The 14,227-nt window shown below is 37.4% G+C and overlaps 1 protein-coding gene across 12 annotated transcripts in view; it reads right to left on the bottom strand.

Moving 5' to 3' along the window:
• Window positions 1-14,227, bottom strand: part of LOC129758078 (protein P200-like) — a 64,086-nt gene that overhangs the window by 12,066 nt on the left and 37,793 nt on the right. For 7 of the 12 annotated variants that reach the window (XM_055755510.1, XM_055755512.1, XM_055755511.1 and 4 more), the window contains 6 exons: window positions 12,533-12,670; window positions 12,338-12,461; window positions 6,974-11,301; window positions 1,501-1,848; window positions 1,289-1,432; window positions 1,055-1,204 (listed from right to left, as the gene is read on the bottom strand). In XM_055755510.1, coding sequence (XP_055611485.1) covers window positions 1,055-1,204; window positions 1,289-1,432; window positions 1,501-1,848; window positions 6,974-11,301; window positions 12,338-12,461; window positions 12,533-12,670 — 5,232 coding nt within the window. Of the gene's footprint in view, window positions 1-1,054; window positions 1,205-1,288; window positions 1,433-1,500; window positions 1,849-2,461; window positions 2,554-6,691; window positions 6,762-6,973; window positions 11,302-12,337; window positions 12,462-12,532; window positions 12,671-14,227 lie in introns of those variants that run through there. The other 5 variants (XM_055755519.1, XM_055755520.1, XM_055755514.1 and 2 more) reach the window with 5 other exon arrangements.

Here is a 14,227-nt window from a genome sequence, read left to right as displayed (position 1 = left end):
GCATGAAATGCAGTTATCTATTCAAATAGTTTGTTTAAGCATTATTATTCACTTTTTCACAATAAACTTTAAGAAATAATCTTGATTTTTGAAGACTAACATAAGTGTGAATATTCTTAACTTTATTTAACTTTTTTGATTGAGTTTTGTTAAGACCCACTAAATACACCATCTAAAGCAAATCGTGGGCTGACAGAGCTGAATTTTTCGGAAATATGTATAACGAATGACCCAAACACTGTTCCGATTCACTCTATTTTACGGTATGTGGAAGCAGAATTAATGAATATACATACTGAACCATAAATCTTACCAAGAAATTTTAGAGATTTAAAGTTAATTTTCAATGCGGAGAAATGAATCCCTCAGTAACATTGAAATTTCAAGGAATAGAAAAGATAAAAAGGTTGAAAAATAAAATGATGTAGTACGGGGCGACAGGCATTTTTTTTAAAATTAACTTTCATCTAATCTATTCCCGACATTTTATAATTACACAGATGGATTCATTTCTCTACCAAAAATTTTGCTAACTAATGTTTGCATCTAGGAACATCTCTGGGTAGCATTTAAAAATAAATATAAAGCTGTACCAAACATTGAACCAAATTTTGATATCCAAATACGAAAAAAGCGTCAATTCTCATTACATCTGCTATGAAAATTTATAACTTTATGGTTATTTCTCAACAACGGTAATGCATGTTTCGGAAGGACGTAAAACCGGTGTTTATATTGACTGTTTTGGTGTTATTATCCCTTTGTGTGTTTCTTAAAATATAACAGCACAGTACAATTATGCCTTTTTAAGTGAAGATTAATATTCCCCAAATGTTACATTATGTTCAGGTTCATTGATGATGGTTCAAGGATCATCTATAGCTGATGGGTTTGGTTAGGCGCAATGATGTTCACGCAACATAAACGTTCTAAGAAGTTAGTGTTGTTTGAATCGAGTGTCGTCTTATTGACTGTTACACATAGATACAGACTTCGGACATTCTGGTCAAAACCAGGGAATGATCGTTGTTTTTTTTTTTGGGATGCAGCTTACCTCCCTCGTTGGTGAGGCCACTCGGGCTGCTGGTGAGGGACGTACGACTGACGTTGTGGGTTCTGAGCCCAACAGTACGTTGAGTTCCAAACTTCGACCCTGATTCAGGTTGGACAGCGACTCAAACACTACTACCAGATTTAAGTCGAACTGATAACCCAAGATGTATTAGAGAAATTTTGTGAGCTTTGTAGGCCAAAAGCTGTGGAGAAAAGGCGGAAGTTTGATACTTACTGGTGACTCTTCATCGATTCTTCGGCTGGCATCCAGAGTTTCAACTGCCAATTCGTTGTCTGACACGGATACTTTCGAGGACTGTTGAACCTTAGTATCCAGCAAGACACACTTCGAGTCGGGCGCATTGGTTTCAATGATTGACTTGAAGGGAGGAAAAGGAGAGAAAACGGTTAGTTCTGCCATTGATACAGTAATTTTCATTATCTTACCGGTTTCAACGTTACTGACTGCACCGGAGTGTCCGGACGACTAGGTTGTTTGTTGGTGTCATATGAAACCTTCTTTTCCATAGGTATCACCTTGACGTTGCTTCGCTCCACGCTGACATCACGTTTCTTGACCACGGCACCACTTTCTGGCGTCAGTCTGTCGTACGCGTGTGTTTCATTGTCCACAGGCTCAGTTTCCACCTCCGATTTAGCGCTTTTCTCTTTAGTTTCCTGCACCTCTTCATCCGTGGCGTTTCGTTCTACGGCTGCTATCTCGTCCGATGTGTCATCTTCGTGTGAATCTGTGCTCGGTTTCGCTTCCTCGTCTTGTTCGGTGTTTTCTGAGTCCTGTTCGAAATCCATTCGGGCAGTGCGAGTAATTTCCGCAACAATAAAAATTTGGCGTTATAAAATCATCCGGAGTATGGGCTTCGACAAGGAAAAACCAAAAGCAAACCGAAAACTATTTGCCAAACAACAACAAAAAAAACAGGTTCAAATTTTGACGCTATTTATTGATACAATGTTAAAAAAAAGTCAAAGAATAAAACTATAGATTATAGAACTATAATTAAATAAAAAGTGTAAGTATTTTTAATATACAAGGAAAGTTGTGTGTAGCAGTAGTGGTAACAAAAGGACAATACACTCCAGTAATAGCAAATTGACAATTTGAGGTAAACATAAAAATGCAATTCATTTTGGGAAGAACACTTCTAATTTTAGATTTTTTAAGCTTCCGATAACGCTGAGAAACTACATTTGCTAAATGATTCGAAACCAAATAGAAAATATTGGAAGTTTCCAGGATGGATTTAGATAAATCTAAGTCCAAAATAAACCGCAAATGGGGAGAAAGAGCACGAGCTATTAATTCCACAGAAAAAAAGAAGGGGTAACTAAACTAGATGAAAAACGGTTACGAACAGAAGGAAATACGAAAGAGATTATTTGCGCTAACCTTGCTTAAGTTGTTCGCCGATTTTTTAATGCTATCTATTTTCAATAACTGCTCATCTGCTGCGCTAATCAGACCTTGAATAGCCGTGACGACTGTTAATGAGACATTCGTGTGTGCATTTTTTTTTTGTTAACGATTTTTTTTTTATTTTGTTCATTTTCCGGGGATGGACGGTATGTTTATTGTGTTGGCAGGGGGAGAAGAAATGGAAAAGATTTCGTTTTTGGTTGCAATCCGCAAAAAAGGTTATTTTGGGTGTGAAGACGAGTGTGACGAGGTGGTTTGGGTTTGCAGATCGAGTGTTTGTTTCCGAAATGATGATTATTGTCGGGTTATGTCGAAGAAAACGTGTGAGAAAAAAAACAAAAATGCAGAAAATTTACTTTCGTTATACATTTCTTTTTATCATTATTCGACATAATTGATTCTCACTATGGTACTACTAACTATTTCGTCTAGATTTTCCTATCGGTACACAATTGCATATAAAACGCAGTTAATCACTTATCTGTTAATCAATTGAAAATATTGTTTTTAGAAAATTTTAACATTCGATAAAAAGAATCGATTTAACAAATGAATTTCAAACATCCTCTGGTTTGATTAATTGAACGCTGCCATCAATTCAATAAATAACGTTTCATTGTATTTTGCATAATTTTATTTTGCATAAAAATGCAGAGTGAAATGCAGCTAGATCAATTTGTTGATAGGAATGAACTCTCGTATGGCGTACACATCAAGGATCGAAAATGATATTCATAACTTATAGTTACTTGTTGGCTTGTAGACATGTTCTATAAGCCAGATACAAGTCAAAAAATGAAAATCCAAACGTTAGCTCTCAAACTTTAAATTTCAAATCAAGTTTCATTGGTTCATTCAGAGCAATACAGGTTTTTTGATTAACAATTCCACGTTTGATCAGGCTTGTTAGCGGAAGAATCTGGACACTTCTATTTAAATGAGGCACCTACATTTTTATAAAATAAAAGAGTTATTAAAAAAAGTTAATTATTCTCGAGACTTGAATGTCTGTCAAACCATTATGAACATATATTTCCAAGATAGTTAGTCCATTTTTGCAGGGTCTGGCGCAGAACGCTAATTCGCTGATTACTTTTCAGTTCGCGCAGCTTTTAGAAACGAATTAATTTAGTCGCTTTATTTTTAGTGAGCTAGCGGATAAGAAAGCTCCGCTAGCTATAAGTTTCGCTAAATGAGGACCGCTTAAACTTTTTGAGCCCATACATTAAAAATATATCTGACCCTTTAAACTAAAGTGTGGGTTTAAAGCAATATTGAACAAAGCCAAATTACCTCGGAAACGTAAACATATTTTTTAGATACGATCACTTATGATATTTGGAATTTGAAAACAATTGGCCCATAGTTTTTTTTATTGCTGGTTTATTTTTAGAAGATATGTATGCACTCAACTGTAAAACTTAAATTTAATATTTTTTTAAAGTAGTTTTTTACGCTTTTTTACAGATTTGCAGATTATTTTTTAGTATTTAATCTCAATCAATCACAAACATGGATCAAAGCAAGCCTTGGTGGAGTGCGGTCGTGTTTTTTTTTCACTCGTTTCAATTGTCTTTGCTTTGAAGTAAAAATAATCCGAAAAATAAAATATAAATTGTGAATTTATGATTACGGTGAAGTATTTCTGAGTTTTCTATCCCAACAAAGAGGAGTTAACCGGAAAAAGTATACAATATGTAGCATTTATAGTGAAAGTTGCGGAAGAGCTAATAGTGGTCTGCCTACGCCTTCCGGATCAACCCAGGACAAAGTTTGTCATGCAGGGAGAGCACCAGATGAAATTAAGAAATTGCTTCAAGGCCGAACCCCGAATAACACAAGAATGACATCGAGAAAACCCCCAATCTACTTCCAGGAGAATCCTGAATGCAGCTCTGACCGCTGTCCAGGAATTTCGAAGGAGTTTTGCCTCGTTGTTTCAAGATTTGAAGTGGCAATAGGTTTCTTTATCATCCCCCATGGTTGTCAGCATTATCACAAAACATTGGTGAGCTCTTTCCATTTTATTTGTTTATTTGTGAACATTATATTTCTTTACGTGACGTGATTTTTTTCTTCCGATTTCGCGAATTTCTCTTTTGTTGTTTTTCGCGAAAAAACAATAAATTTTATTTGTTTCGGGACTTATTTTTTTATCAATAAAAACATCTAAATCACAAAAGAAACTTGTGATAGTTGTCAATCATTCACTGAGAAGAAATATAAATGTTATTACTTAGAAATGAATATTGTAATAAACAAAATATCTGCAAGAGGAAAGAATCATACAAACCCCGTTGGCTGCGAAAAGATAGGATTAGATTGAATTAGCATCAAACATAGAAGGATTCGGGTGACATCAATCCATTGTTATATGCTTTTTAGGATTCCTCATCTACATATTCAATATTATCTTCTATGACTAAACCCTATATAATCATTTGAAGCGTTTGGCAGGGAACTCCACGCTTCATTCCTCCCTTGTTCATGTTTCTCTTGCGTTTCATCAGATAGTTGGCCTGGCCGTAGTAGTATTTGCAATGCATGTTCTATGTGTCAGATACTTTGTTGAAAAGAAAAAAAATGAGAAACGCAAGTTTTTCACTATCCAGGATGCTTGCAAGTTTTGGCCAGGTTGATATTAGAAGAAGTTAGAAGAAAAAACAATCACAAGCATTCTCCTATTCTCGATGAACAATTTTTTTTTAAAAACGAACACAAACACATACAGGATCTCAATGAAACTTGCTGTTTCCTCGAAGAGATTCCTTTTTTTCTTAACTCTAAGCGTACATCTTTCGAGGATATGATGGCTAGCATCTTACAAATGCTAAAACCACCAACCCACCGAAAGTGTACTATGTATGCCGTGACCGGGATTCGATCTCATACCCCCTGGCTTAGAAGACTTGAATGCTATCTTCTACGCCACGGGCGGCGGCTATATTTTTGGTTAAATTAACAAAATCGTATTGAATCAAATTAAAAATTTCAAAACACATTACACGTTAATGAGTGATAACTCCCATTAAACTCCGAATGATGCCTTGTGTTATTATTTTTTGATTTGTCTAGCTAGGATTTTAACGGTCTCGCGTTATTCATCCATTCGTTCATCTAGAGTGGATGACAAAAATAATGAACCATTTTGGATTTAACAAAACAGGAATATCTCCTGGATGGAAAACTTCGCACAGATTGATGCTTAAGGATAGAAATTCTGAACTATTCTGTTATACGGAATTACCTGTCCCTAAGCCACATTTAAATAAATGAAAAAAAATCTTATCCTTTGAATTGGAGGCACCTTTCCTAATGATAAGAACCCATGCCTTGATGTAAACATGTGATGCATTTAAACTTTGAGCACTTGTTGAGAAATTAGTTTCCTTATTGAAACATTTCTTAACTTAAACATCAGTATTTTCTTTCGGTTTAAGTTTTTGTTCAATATATGTTAGTATATTTCGCTTTAAGTTAGTAATCGCTAACTTTTTGAGTCCATTTAACGGTTTAGATTGGCCGTCACTAACTTTTACCGAATTAATGATTTAATTATCACTGCTAACTGTTCTTGTAATGCTGCTCTTTTTGTAATGCTAAGTAGACGTTTACCGAAATTTTACAAATTTTCGGTTAACCTTTTGATTGGTAAAAATATTCTGCTGTTTATTAAAAATTTTACTTTTTAACAGAACAGAAATCTCTTATTCACCAGTTGATAAATCCTCTCTGCTTGCGTACCATAGCTCAGTACCATCAATATAAATAAGTGTCCAGATTTTGTCGTGAACAAACCACACTCTGAGTTTTTATTGAATATAAAATCGTAGTAAACAAATGATTTCACATTCAAACATGGAAATACCATCTTGAACCACGGCATGATAACATAAATTTATGTATTTATGATAAACTTTGTATGAGAAATTAGATCAAGCTTGTCTTTTTGAAATTTAAGAAGAATTTATTCTCGAAATGTGACCTTGCTACCGTAGATATTGTTATATTGTCAAATAATTCCATAATTCTTGCCTAAAATAAACGTTCTTTAATCTGCGCTCAACTGTTTCGTAAATAAATAAGAGAGTCATTTTGTGTTCGGGTATCCTGAGGGAGGACCCACAGAATTAAATAACCATAAAAAATAAGAAACAGCGAAATGATAACCAGAAAAGAAAAAAACAAATGAAATCAGCTAACCTGCCCCTTTGGGATCGATCCCATATTGGCGATCAATTTGGCCATGGCTTGCTCCGTTTCGTCCAATTTCCTACGCAACAGATCGAGTTCCATCAATTGATGATCGCTACTACTGCCGGAGGCGACGGCGGCGACGTCAGCAGTGCCCGGTGCAGCGTTACGCGTTTCCGAATTGGACAAAGCGAATGCCGAGCTATTGCTATTGTTACCACTACTTTCATCACTAGGACTATAGTTAACTAGATTCAGAGTAAGAAATTTAGGATTAGTAACGTTGCTGACACTTGTTGGTACTTGGTCAATTGCTGCATCATTGCTGCTGCTGATGGCGATGCTGCTGTGGCCACTTCCAGCATAGCGGGTCGTTTCGGATTCGTCCGGGGTAGAAAAGCTGCTGCTTGTGGTGCTGTTGCTAGGAGTTTCCAAGGGAGCGCTGTCCATTTTAGAGGTGTGATGACTCTCTTCGATTGAGATGAAATTTTCACTGCTAGTTTGTGCCACTCCAGTAATATTTTCAAGCGCATGTGCACTCTCGATTATGACATGCTCAATGACGGGGGATGAAGATGACGGCGCTTCTAATAGGGGCTCTACCAGTGAGGTTTCAGGCTTATTAGTTTGGGAACTTGTGTTTAACTCAACAAAGCTCTGGTTAGTATCAGCAATGCAGGAACTACTGGCAGGGACCGTTGACGTAACGCTGCTCGTCGCCAATGATTTGTCTTCGATTGTGATACTTTCAACTACCTTTGCAGCAGTTTCTGATAGTCTAATTGGTTCACTTACTGTTTCCGGAGCGGATTCCGTTGCCTGACTACTGACCTCATCAACCACTGCATTTGGTATTTTTTCAGTGACAATGTGCTCGACAATGGATTCGATTTTGCAAGCCACAGCTGTAGCCTCTGATAAAGTGCGATCTAACTTCTCTTGCACCTCTTGGTCCTTCGAACTGGATTCACTTGCAATGTCGGTTTGCGTCTCTTCTACAGTTTCAGCAATCAAATCTAGCGCTGGCGCTAACACCACATTGGGGATAGGTGAACTAGAAGTGGCTCGAGAGACTTCTGGGCTCGTTACAATCGGTTCTACTGCAACTTGGGAAATTTTCTCCACAGTTTCAAAATGCTCGACTACTTGAATTTCAGAAAGCGTCGTTGATGGAGCAGGTGAACTCGATGTAGCACGAGAGACTTCTGGACTCACTACAATCGGCTCCGTGACTACTTCCGAGATCATCTCAGAAGTATCAGTCTTCTCAACTTCAATCTTGATTATATGCTCCTCGGAAGCCTTACCTTCTTCAGAAAACTCGACCTTACTATCGATTACTTCTTCGATAGTTGGACCCTGAGTCAACGAACTTTGAACAGGCCTGCCGCTTCCTGATTTAGGAATTCCTTCTTCCGAAGTGACAGCTGCTACTTCAATAACATATTCATCTCCACTCACAAACACTGGTTCGTTTGAGCAGTTATCCGAAAAGGTTTCCGTAGTGATAATTGCTTCTGGCACAGTGTCAGCTGCTTCACCGGTGTTTTCATTCGCTTTCACATGGGATTCCACAACTGTTTCTTGGGATTCTGTTATACTTGCCCTGAAGTCCACAACATTTTCAGACACAACTACGTCCTCTTTAGCTGTATCCTCTGACGATGCTTCAGTGTTCACTTCAACCGAATCCTTCGATTGATTCTCAATCAAAGGCTCGACAGCCGGAGCTGTTTCTAATTTTTCTGGTGGCAAATCTCTGCTCTCAGTTCCCTGTGAAACACTTGCAGAAGTATCCGTAAAATCCATGCTCACTTGTACAGGCTCAACCACTTCCACAGTAGGCTGGTCATTTTTCACCTCTGGTTCCACAGTTTCAACATTTGGAATTTCAGAGCTTGCTGCGATTGATTCACTCAACAATTCAGACACCTTTTCAGTTGAAACTGTTTCTACAACAGTTTCCACGACGACTTGCCCAATTGTTTCAACTAATGGTTCTTGCTTCAGTTCAACGGTCGGCTCTAGAATTTCAGCAGCAGTTTCAATTATGTTGCCTGTTTGAGTTGGTTCCTCTTTAACTTCTTCTTTTACAGATTCCACATTCGGTTCTGCAACGCTTTCAGTTGGAGTTTCTTCTGACACAGACGCTTCCTCATTGACAGGTTCGGCAGATGATTCTACAACGCTTTCAGTTTGAATTTCTTCTGGTACTACCGCAGTTGTTGGTTCAACTTCATCAGAAGGTTCGTCAGAAAGCGCGTCTTGAACCTTCGCTTGTTCGGAGCAATCGGCAGCTGATGTTGGATCAGAAATGGCCTCTCGTAGAACTTCTACCCGATCTTGATATGTCGTTTCGATAAAAACGGAATCAATCAATGGTTCAACAACCACATTTTCACTGACAATCTGCTCCTCTACCAACGGTTTTTCAACTGTTGATTGCTCTTTAATCTCTTGTTTCTCGGCGACTGGGGCGCCAATTTCGATTTCTGTCTGCTGTTTCACTTCAAAAGAAGCATCAACTTCTTGTTTCGATTCAGTAGGTTCTATTTTGGATTGGTCTTCAAACAAAAACTTTTCAGCTTCAGTTTCATTCTGAGCCTCATTTTGTTCGATGAAAACCTTTTCGAGAGTTTGCTCAGAAACATCAGGGACGTTGTCAGTCTGGTTTTGCTCTTTCTCAATTTGAGCTTGATCTTCCTTGACATCTATTCCAGAAGACTCTTGTTTAATTTCAAATGATTCTGAGGTAGATGTTTCTTCAGCCAAAGTTTTCTCGGCATCGGTTTCATTTTGAACTTCATTTTGTTCTGTGGACACGATTTCGAGAGCCTGACCGATTGCAGCAGTTTGTTTTTCTTCTGTCTCAATTTGGGCTTGCTTGATTTCCAAAACTTTATAAACAACAGTTTCAATATTCTCGCCTTGTACCAGCGTTTCTTCCTTTTGAGGTGGATCTTGCGTGTTTTCTTCCGAAACAGGCGAATCACCTGAAATTGGAACTTCTTCAATATTCTCAGTTTTAGTAGACTTTTCATCGGATTCACTGCCATTAACAGGTTGTTCAATCATAGTTTCGCATTTTTCCACATTAGTCGTTTTTTGTTCCTCTTTATGGATTTCTTCTTCTGGAGGCGTCTCAAGTTGCATATCAGATGCTACTTCTATTGATTCGGTACTTCGGTTTTCAACGCCAGACTCAGAAGACTCTACCGATTCTACAAGAGTAGCAGTAGGTTCTTCCAGTATCGTCGACTCCGAACTAATTGAATCATGTGTAGGCTCAAGCTTCGTTTCCTCAGCGAGTTCTGTTACCAATTGGAGTTGAGCGTCGCCAGATGAAACATCAGCTTTCTCTTCGAAGCTTAGAATCGGTGCACTAGTAACTTGTTGAACATTTTCGATTTTCTCACACACTGGTTCTTCCACAGGCTCTAAAGCACTCGATGATACTTCTACCAATTCTCCTTGTTCTTGTGTTTGTTGTGATGTAGCTTCAGACAATTCAGAATTTTCAGCATCCGTAGAGCTACTGGGTACTTCAAGTTCAACGGATAGTTTCCCAGATGACTCACCGCAAGGCAAATCTTCAGTAGCGAATCGATTGATTACCACTCCATCAACCAACTTCTGTGTTTCAGGGTCATAAGTTGGTAACTCATCTTGCTCGGATTCGATTTTCGAGTTGACATAAGATTCCGCATTTTCAACAACATCATCAACAAGTTTTTTCGACAAATCCGTTACCTCTTGTTCAAGAGCTTGTTTTGAAGCTTCGTTATCGATTACCACTGAGCGAGCTTGAGTTGTTTCTTCAATTTGAGTTATCGCCGTAGAAGCGGTCTCTTCCGGACTCAACTCTGGATGAGCAACAAAAGATTCATGTGAAGCCTTTTCCATTTCCGCGGCAATCATTTTGATTGCATCTTCTTCAGTCGTTGAGCTTTCAATTTCGATTTCCACTGGAATATTTTCTTCCGATTGAATCGAACTCTCTTTTGGCTGTTCAACTTCAACAGTCTTTCCGACGTCTTCAGTAACATTTTTCTCTTTAACAACAGTGATTTCTGACTCAATATGACATGTTTCTGTAATGGTTTCTTCAGTAGTCTGCTCTTTCGGCTCACAACTAGCCTTTTCTTCAACGTTTTGTGATGCGTTCAAAAGTGATTCAGTTTGAGCGATAACAGACTCAACTAGCTCAACAGCGATTTTCTCTTCAATCACATTTTCTTGTTGTTGACTTTCTTTCTTCACTTCTTCGGTAGCGCAGTCAACTTTTTCGTCCCCTGTACTTGTCGTTCCTTGGTCGTCAAATCGTACAACCTTCTGGATAACGATTCCATCAACTACCTTTTCAGTAGCAGGATCGTATTTAGGTTGTACATAGTCATAGTTATCTACAACTGATTCTTCTTTGGTCTCTGTTTTTCGATTGTCAACAACTTCATCATACTTCGCCAAATCGGCTTCTTTAGCAGTCGCGTTGGCGGCTGACAGTTGTGCGTAGTCTACGCTTATTTCTGCCTGTACCGAGTGGGCGTAAATGCTGCCGTTGACATTCCCGTTGAACGCCGAAACTGGGGCACCGTTCTCTTCCAGTGGGATCGGTTGTCCTAGAAAAAAACAGAACGAAATTCGAAATCCAACAAAACATAACACTAAGCCGAACAGAAAGAAAACAACATACAAATTCAAACATAGGTATAATATGTAAATAAGTTAGATAAATATGTAATAAGAAACAAACCACCTCAAACATGCATACAAATGAAAACTTTTTAATTAATTTTGACTCATTTTTGGTCTCATTAGGAATTTTAATCTCCAAACTCTTATGCCTCAAACATACTTAATCATTCGCATGGTGTTAGCCGTTGACGTTGATTTCCTCCAATTGAGGTTTGATAAACGACATTATCAATTTTGTCATGTTAGTTTTGTTAAAAAGTAATTTTAAAACTGTTGAAAAAGTGTAGCAACACAATGTAAAATGTGAATCTGCATTCTAAATAACGGACCAAGTAACTTCATAATTCGTCATAATTAGTTTAAAAAAAGACTGTTATTGCAACCTACTACTTGGGAATTGGGAGAAACCTCAGAACTCGAACAAAACTCAAACTACTTGGAAACTGAATAAACTAAGCAATAAAACTGGTCAAAAGACTTCACCATTACGGTTCAGAAACAGTCATCATCTAATAGAAGACAATATCGAAGAAACTTGTAACGCTCGGTTGCGTCTCACTTCTGATTTTCGGTCGGTCCCCACTAGTTGGAAATGTTGTTAGGTTGAGAATGATCAATCCAGAATTTACTTTATGTCTGAGGGAAATGAGCGACTCGTTTTGGAATGCATTTTCAAGGAAGCTAAAATTAAGTATGTCTGTATCTGTGTGGTGAATGTGTTCTTGTCATATGTTACTACTAAATGGATAATAATATTTAAAATAACACGCACTAATCATCTTACTTGCGCCGTGATCTTTCCAGGCTAGGCATGTAAGTATGAATTTGGAAAAGTGTTACATATTTGTAATGTTTGCTGCATTGTTGCGTATTCTTAAAGGTTAAAGGACTTCCACTATGACGATTGGTTAGTCACATGTGTTTTATAAGGAAATTTAAAATTCGTTCGAAATGACTTACCATGTTTCGTGTTTCCACTGTCGGGTCGTTTAATGTATTGTTCCGTGGTGAATACTTCGTCCCTGAAGGCCGGATCAGGTTTTATCTCTGGATAAGGCGCGGCCGGCGTTTTCTTGAAAACGAGCTGCTCTCGAACGGAAAAAATAAAAACAAATTAGTAAAATTTCAAATGATATCGGGTAACCGAGCACCTACCTTTAGTATTGTGTAAATGAAGAACGAAACTATACCGATGGTATAGAGTGGCATTATGAAACCCATTGAAGTGGCAGATTTTGTAGGCTGATGCGATCCTGCTCCCATAGGCGGGCGCATACCAGGTATGGGACCGGGCTGAAAAAAAAATGTACATAGTATCAACCATTATGCTACAATATTGTTCACATGTTAAAAACAAAAGGTATGTTTGGGTTTGTTGATATTTCTTAAAGTGACATATGATGCCGTTGTTCATAGTCTGAGATACTGGCCCTCATCAATTTTTATGTCATCCAGGAAGGAGAAATGATACCAGAAAAAAGAAGAAGATGCCCTTATGGCCTGCCCACGGCCATAGCGACATTTATGTAGTTCTAGCCAATGGTTGTGAGTTCAAGTCCAAGAGTAAGCTCGAGCACTGTTGCACCGGATAGGTTTGCTTCACCAATCCGGTAACTGAATCGTTAATAAAAGTCATATTAACCCTTATCTTTCCTGAATTTATACCCGTTATAGTCCCTAGAGTGTCAATTTGACACTCCTTGCTTAAAACGTTATAACTTTCCGTTACTACGATCTTTTTTTTCAAAAAATACATCAATAGAAACATTTTAATTGTCAGTAAAGTGTTCAGAACATTGTATACAGTTATATTCATTTGCTTCCTCGCATTTCAACTTCTAAGATAAAAAATTCGAGAAACATCCCTTACTAAAACTACCGTAATTCACATATGGTATACCGTAAACTTAGGGAACATTGATCACTTTTTTTTATTGATTTTCGAATATTTTGGAAGGGGTTGATTTTTTGTAACTTTAAATAGTTTTAAAATACTTACTGAGGTAAGAAGTATGAAGCGTTGATAGCAGAACATTTAAACGACATTAGTGGCTATAACTTAATGTTTGTTACAGAACCAGATTCCATGTTTCGGGATAACTTTGATCACTATGGTTTTAACGTGTCTCAACATTTTCCAAATTATTATTTTGATGCCAATTAGCACTCAAACCTTCAGGCTTAAAACATCAATAACAGTAATTTTTTGTTTGGCCCTCCCACTGGCCCTCCCACTGTTCATATGTTCTTTTTTTATTGAAACTTAACCATTTGATAAGGTTTTAAGCTATTTGTTCTATACAGGCATTCTCATAGAAAATGTCCGTTTTTTTAATTTCCAAAAAATATCATAATTATATGATAATGGTGGTTATAAAACCATAAAAATAACTCTAAAACTATACATATACAAAGGAAAAAAGTTAAACTTGCATATAAAACAATCCATTTTCTTCTAAATGCTATGTTTTTATCAGGAGAGCTGTTTGTTTATGAGTCTTCGAAAAAAAAAGATATTTTTAAACTTTAAAACTACATTTTAAGTTATATAAAAAAAATCTCCAACTACAAACAAAAGCCTTTTTAAAACTCAATTTATAGGCTTCCAAGCTTAGAAAACAGTTTTCAGATATTTTAACTTCAGGCTTAGTTAATGATGATAATCTGCAAAAATTTCATGTTGATCAAAGTTACCCCGGTGATCAAAGTACAAAATCATCAACATTATTCTTCTGGTACCATTACAATTCATCCCAGGTGTTGTGGCAGCTAACTAGATCGGGCTAAAACCTCACGGGGCCTCAGTATCACTGGATAAACGGCATAGCTATCTCCAGAAGATATTTTATG

This window comes from Uranotaenia lowii, chromosome 3 (assembly GCF_029784155.1).
Source record: "Uranotaenia lowii strain MFRU-FL chromosome 3, ASM2978415v1, whole genome shotgun sequence".
Taxonomy (NCBI): Eukaryota; Metazoa; Arthropoda; class Insecta; order Diptera; family Culicidae; genus Uranotaenia; species Uranotaenia lowii.
Note: the sequence above shows the minus strand (reverse complement) of the source record. Positions and strands in the feature narration are given on the sequence as shown.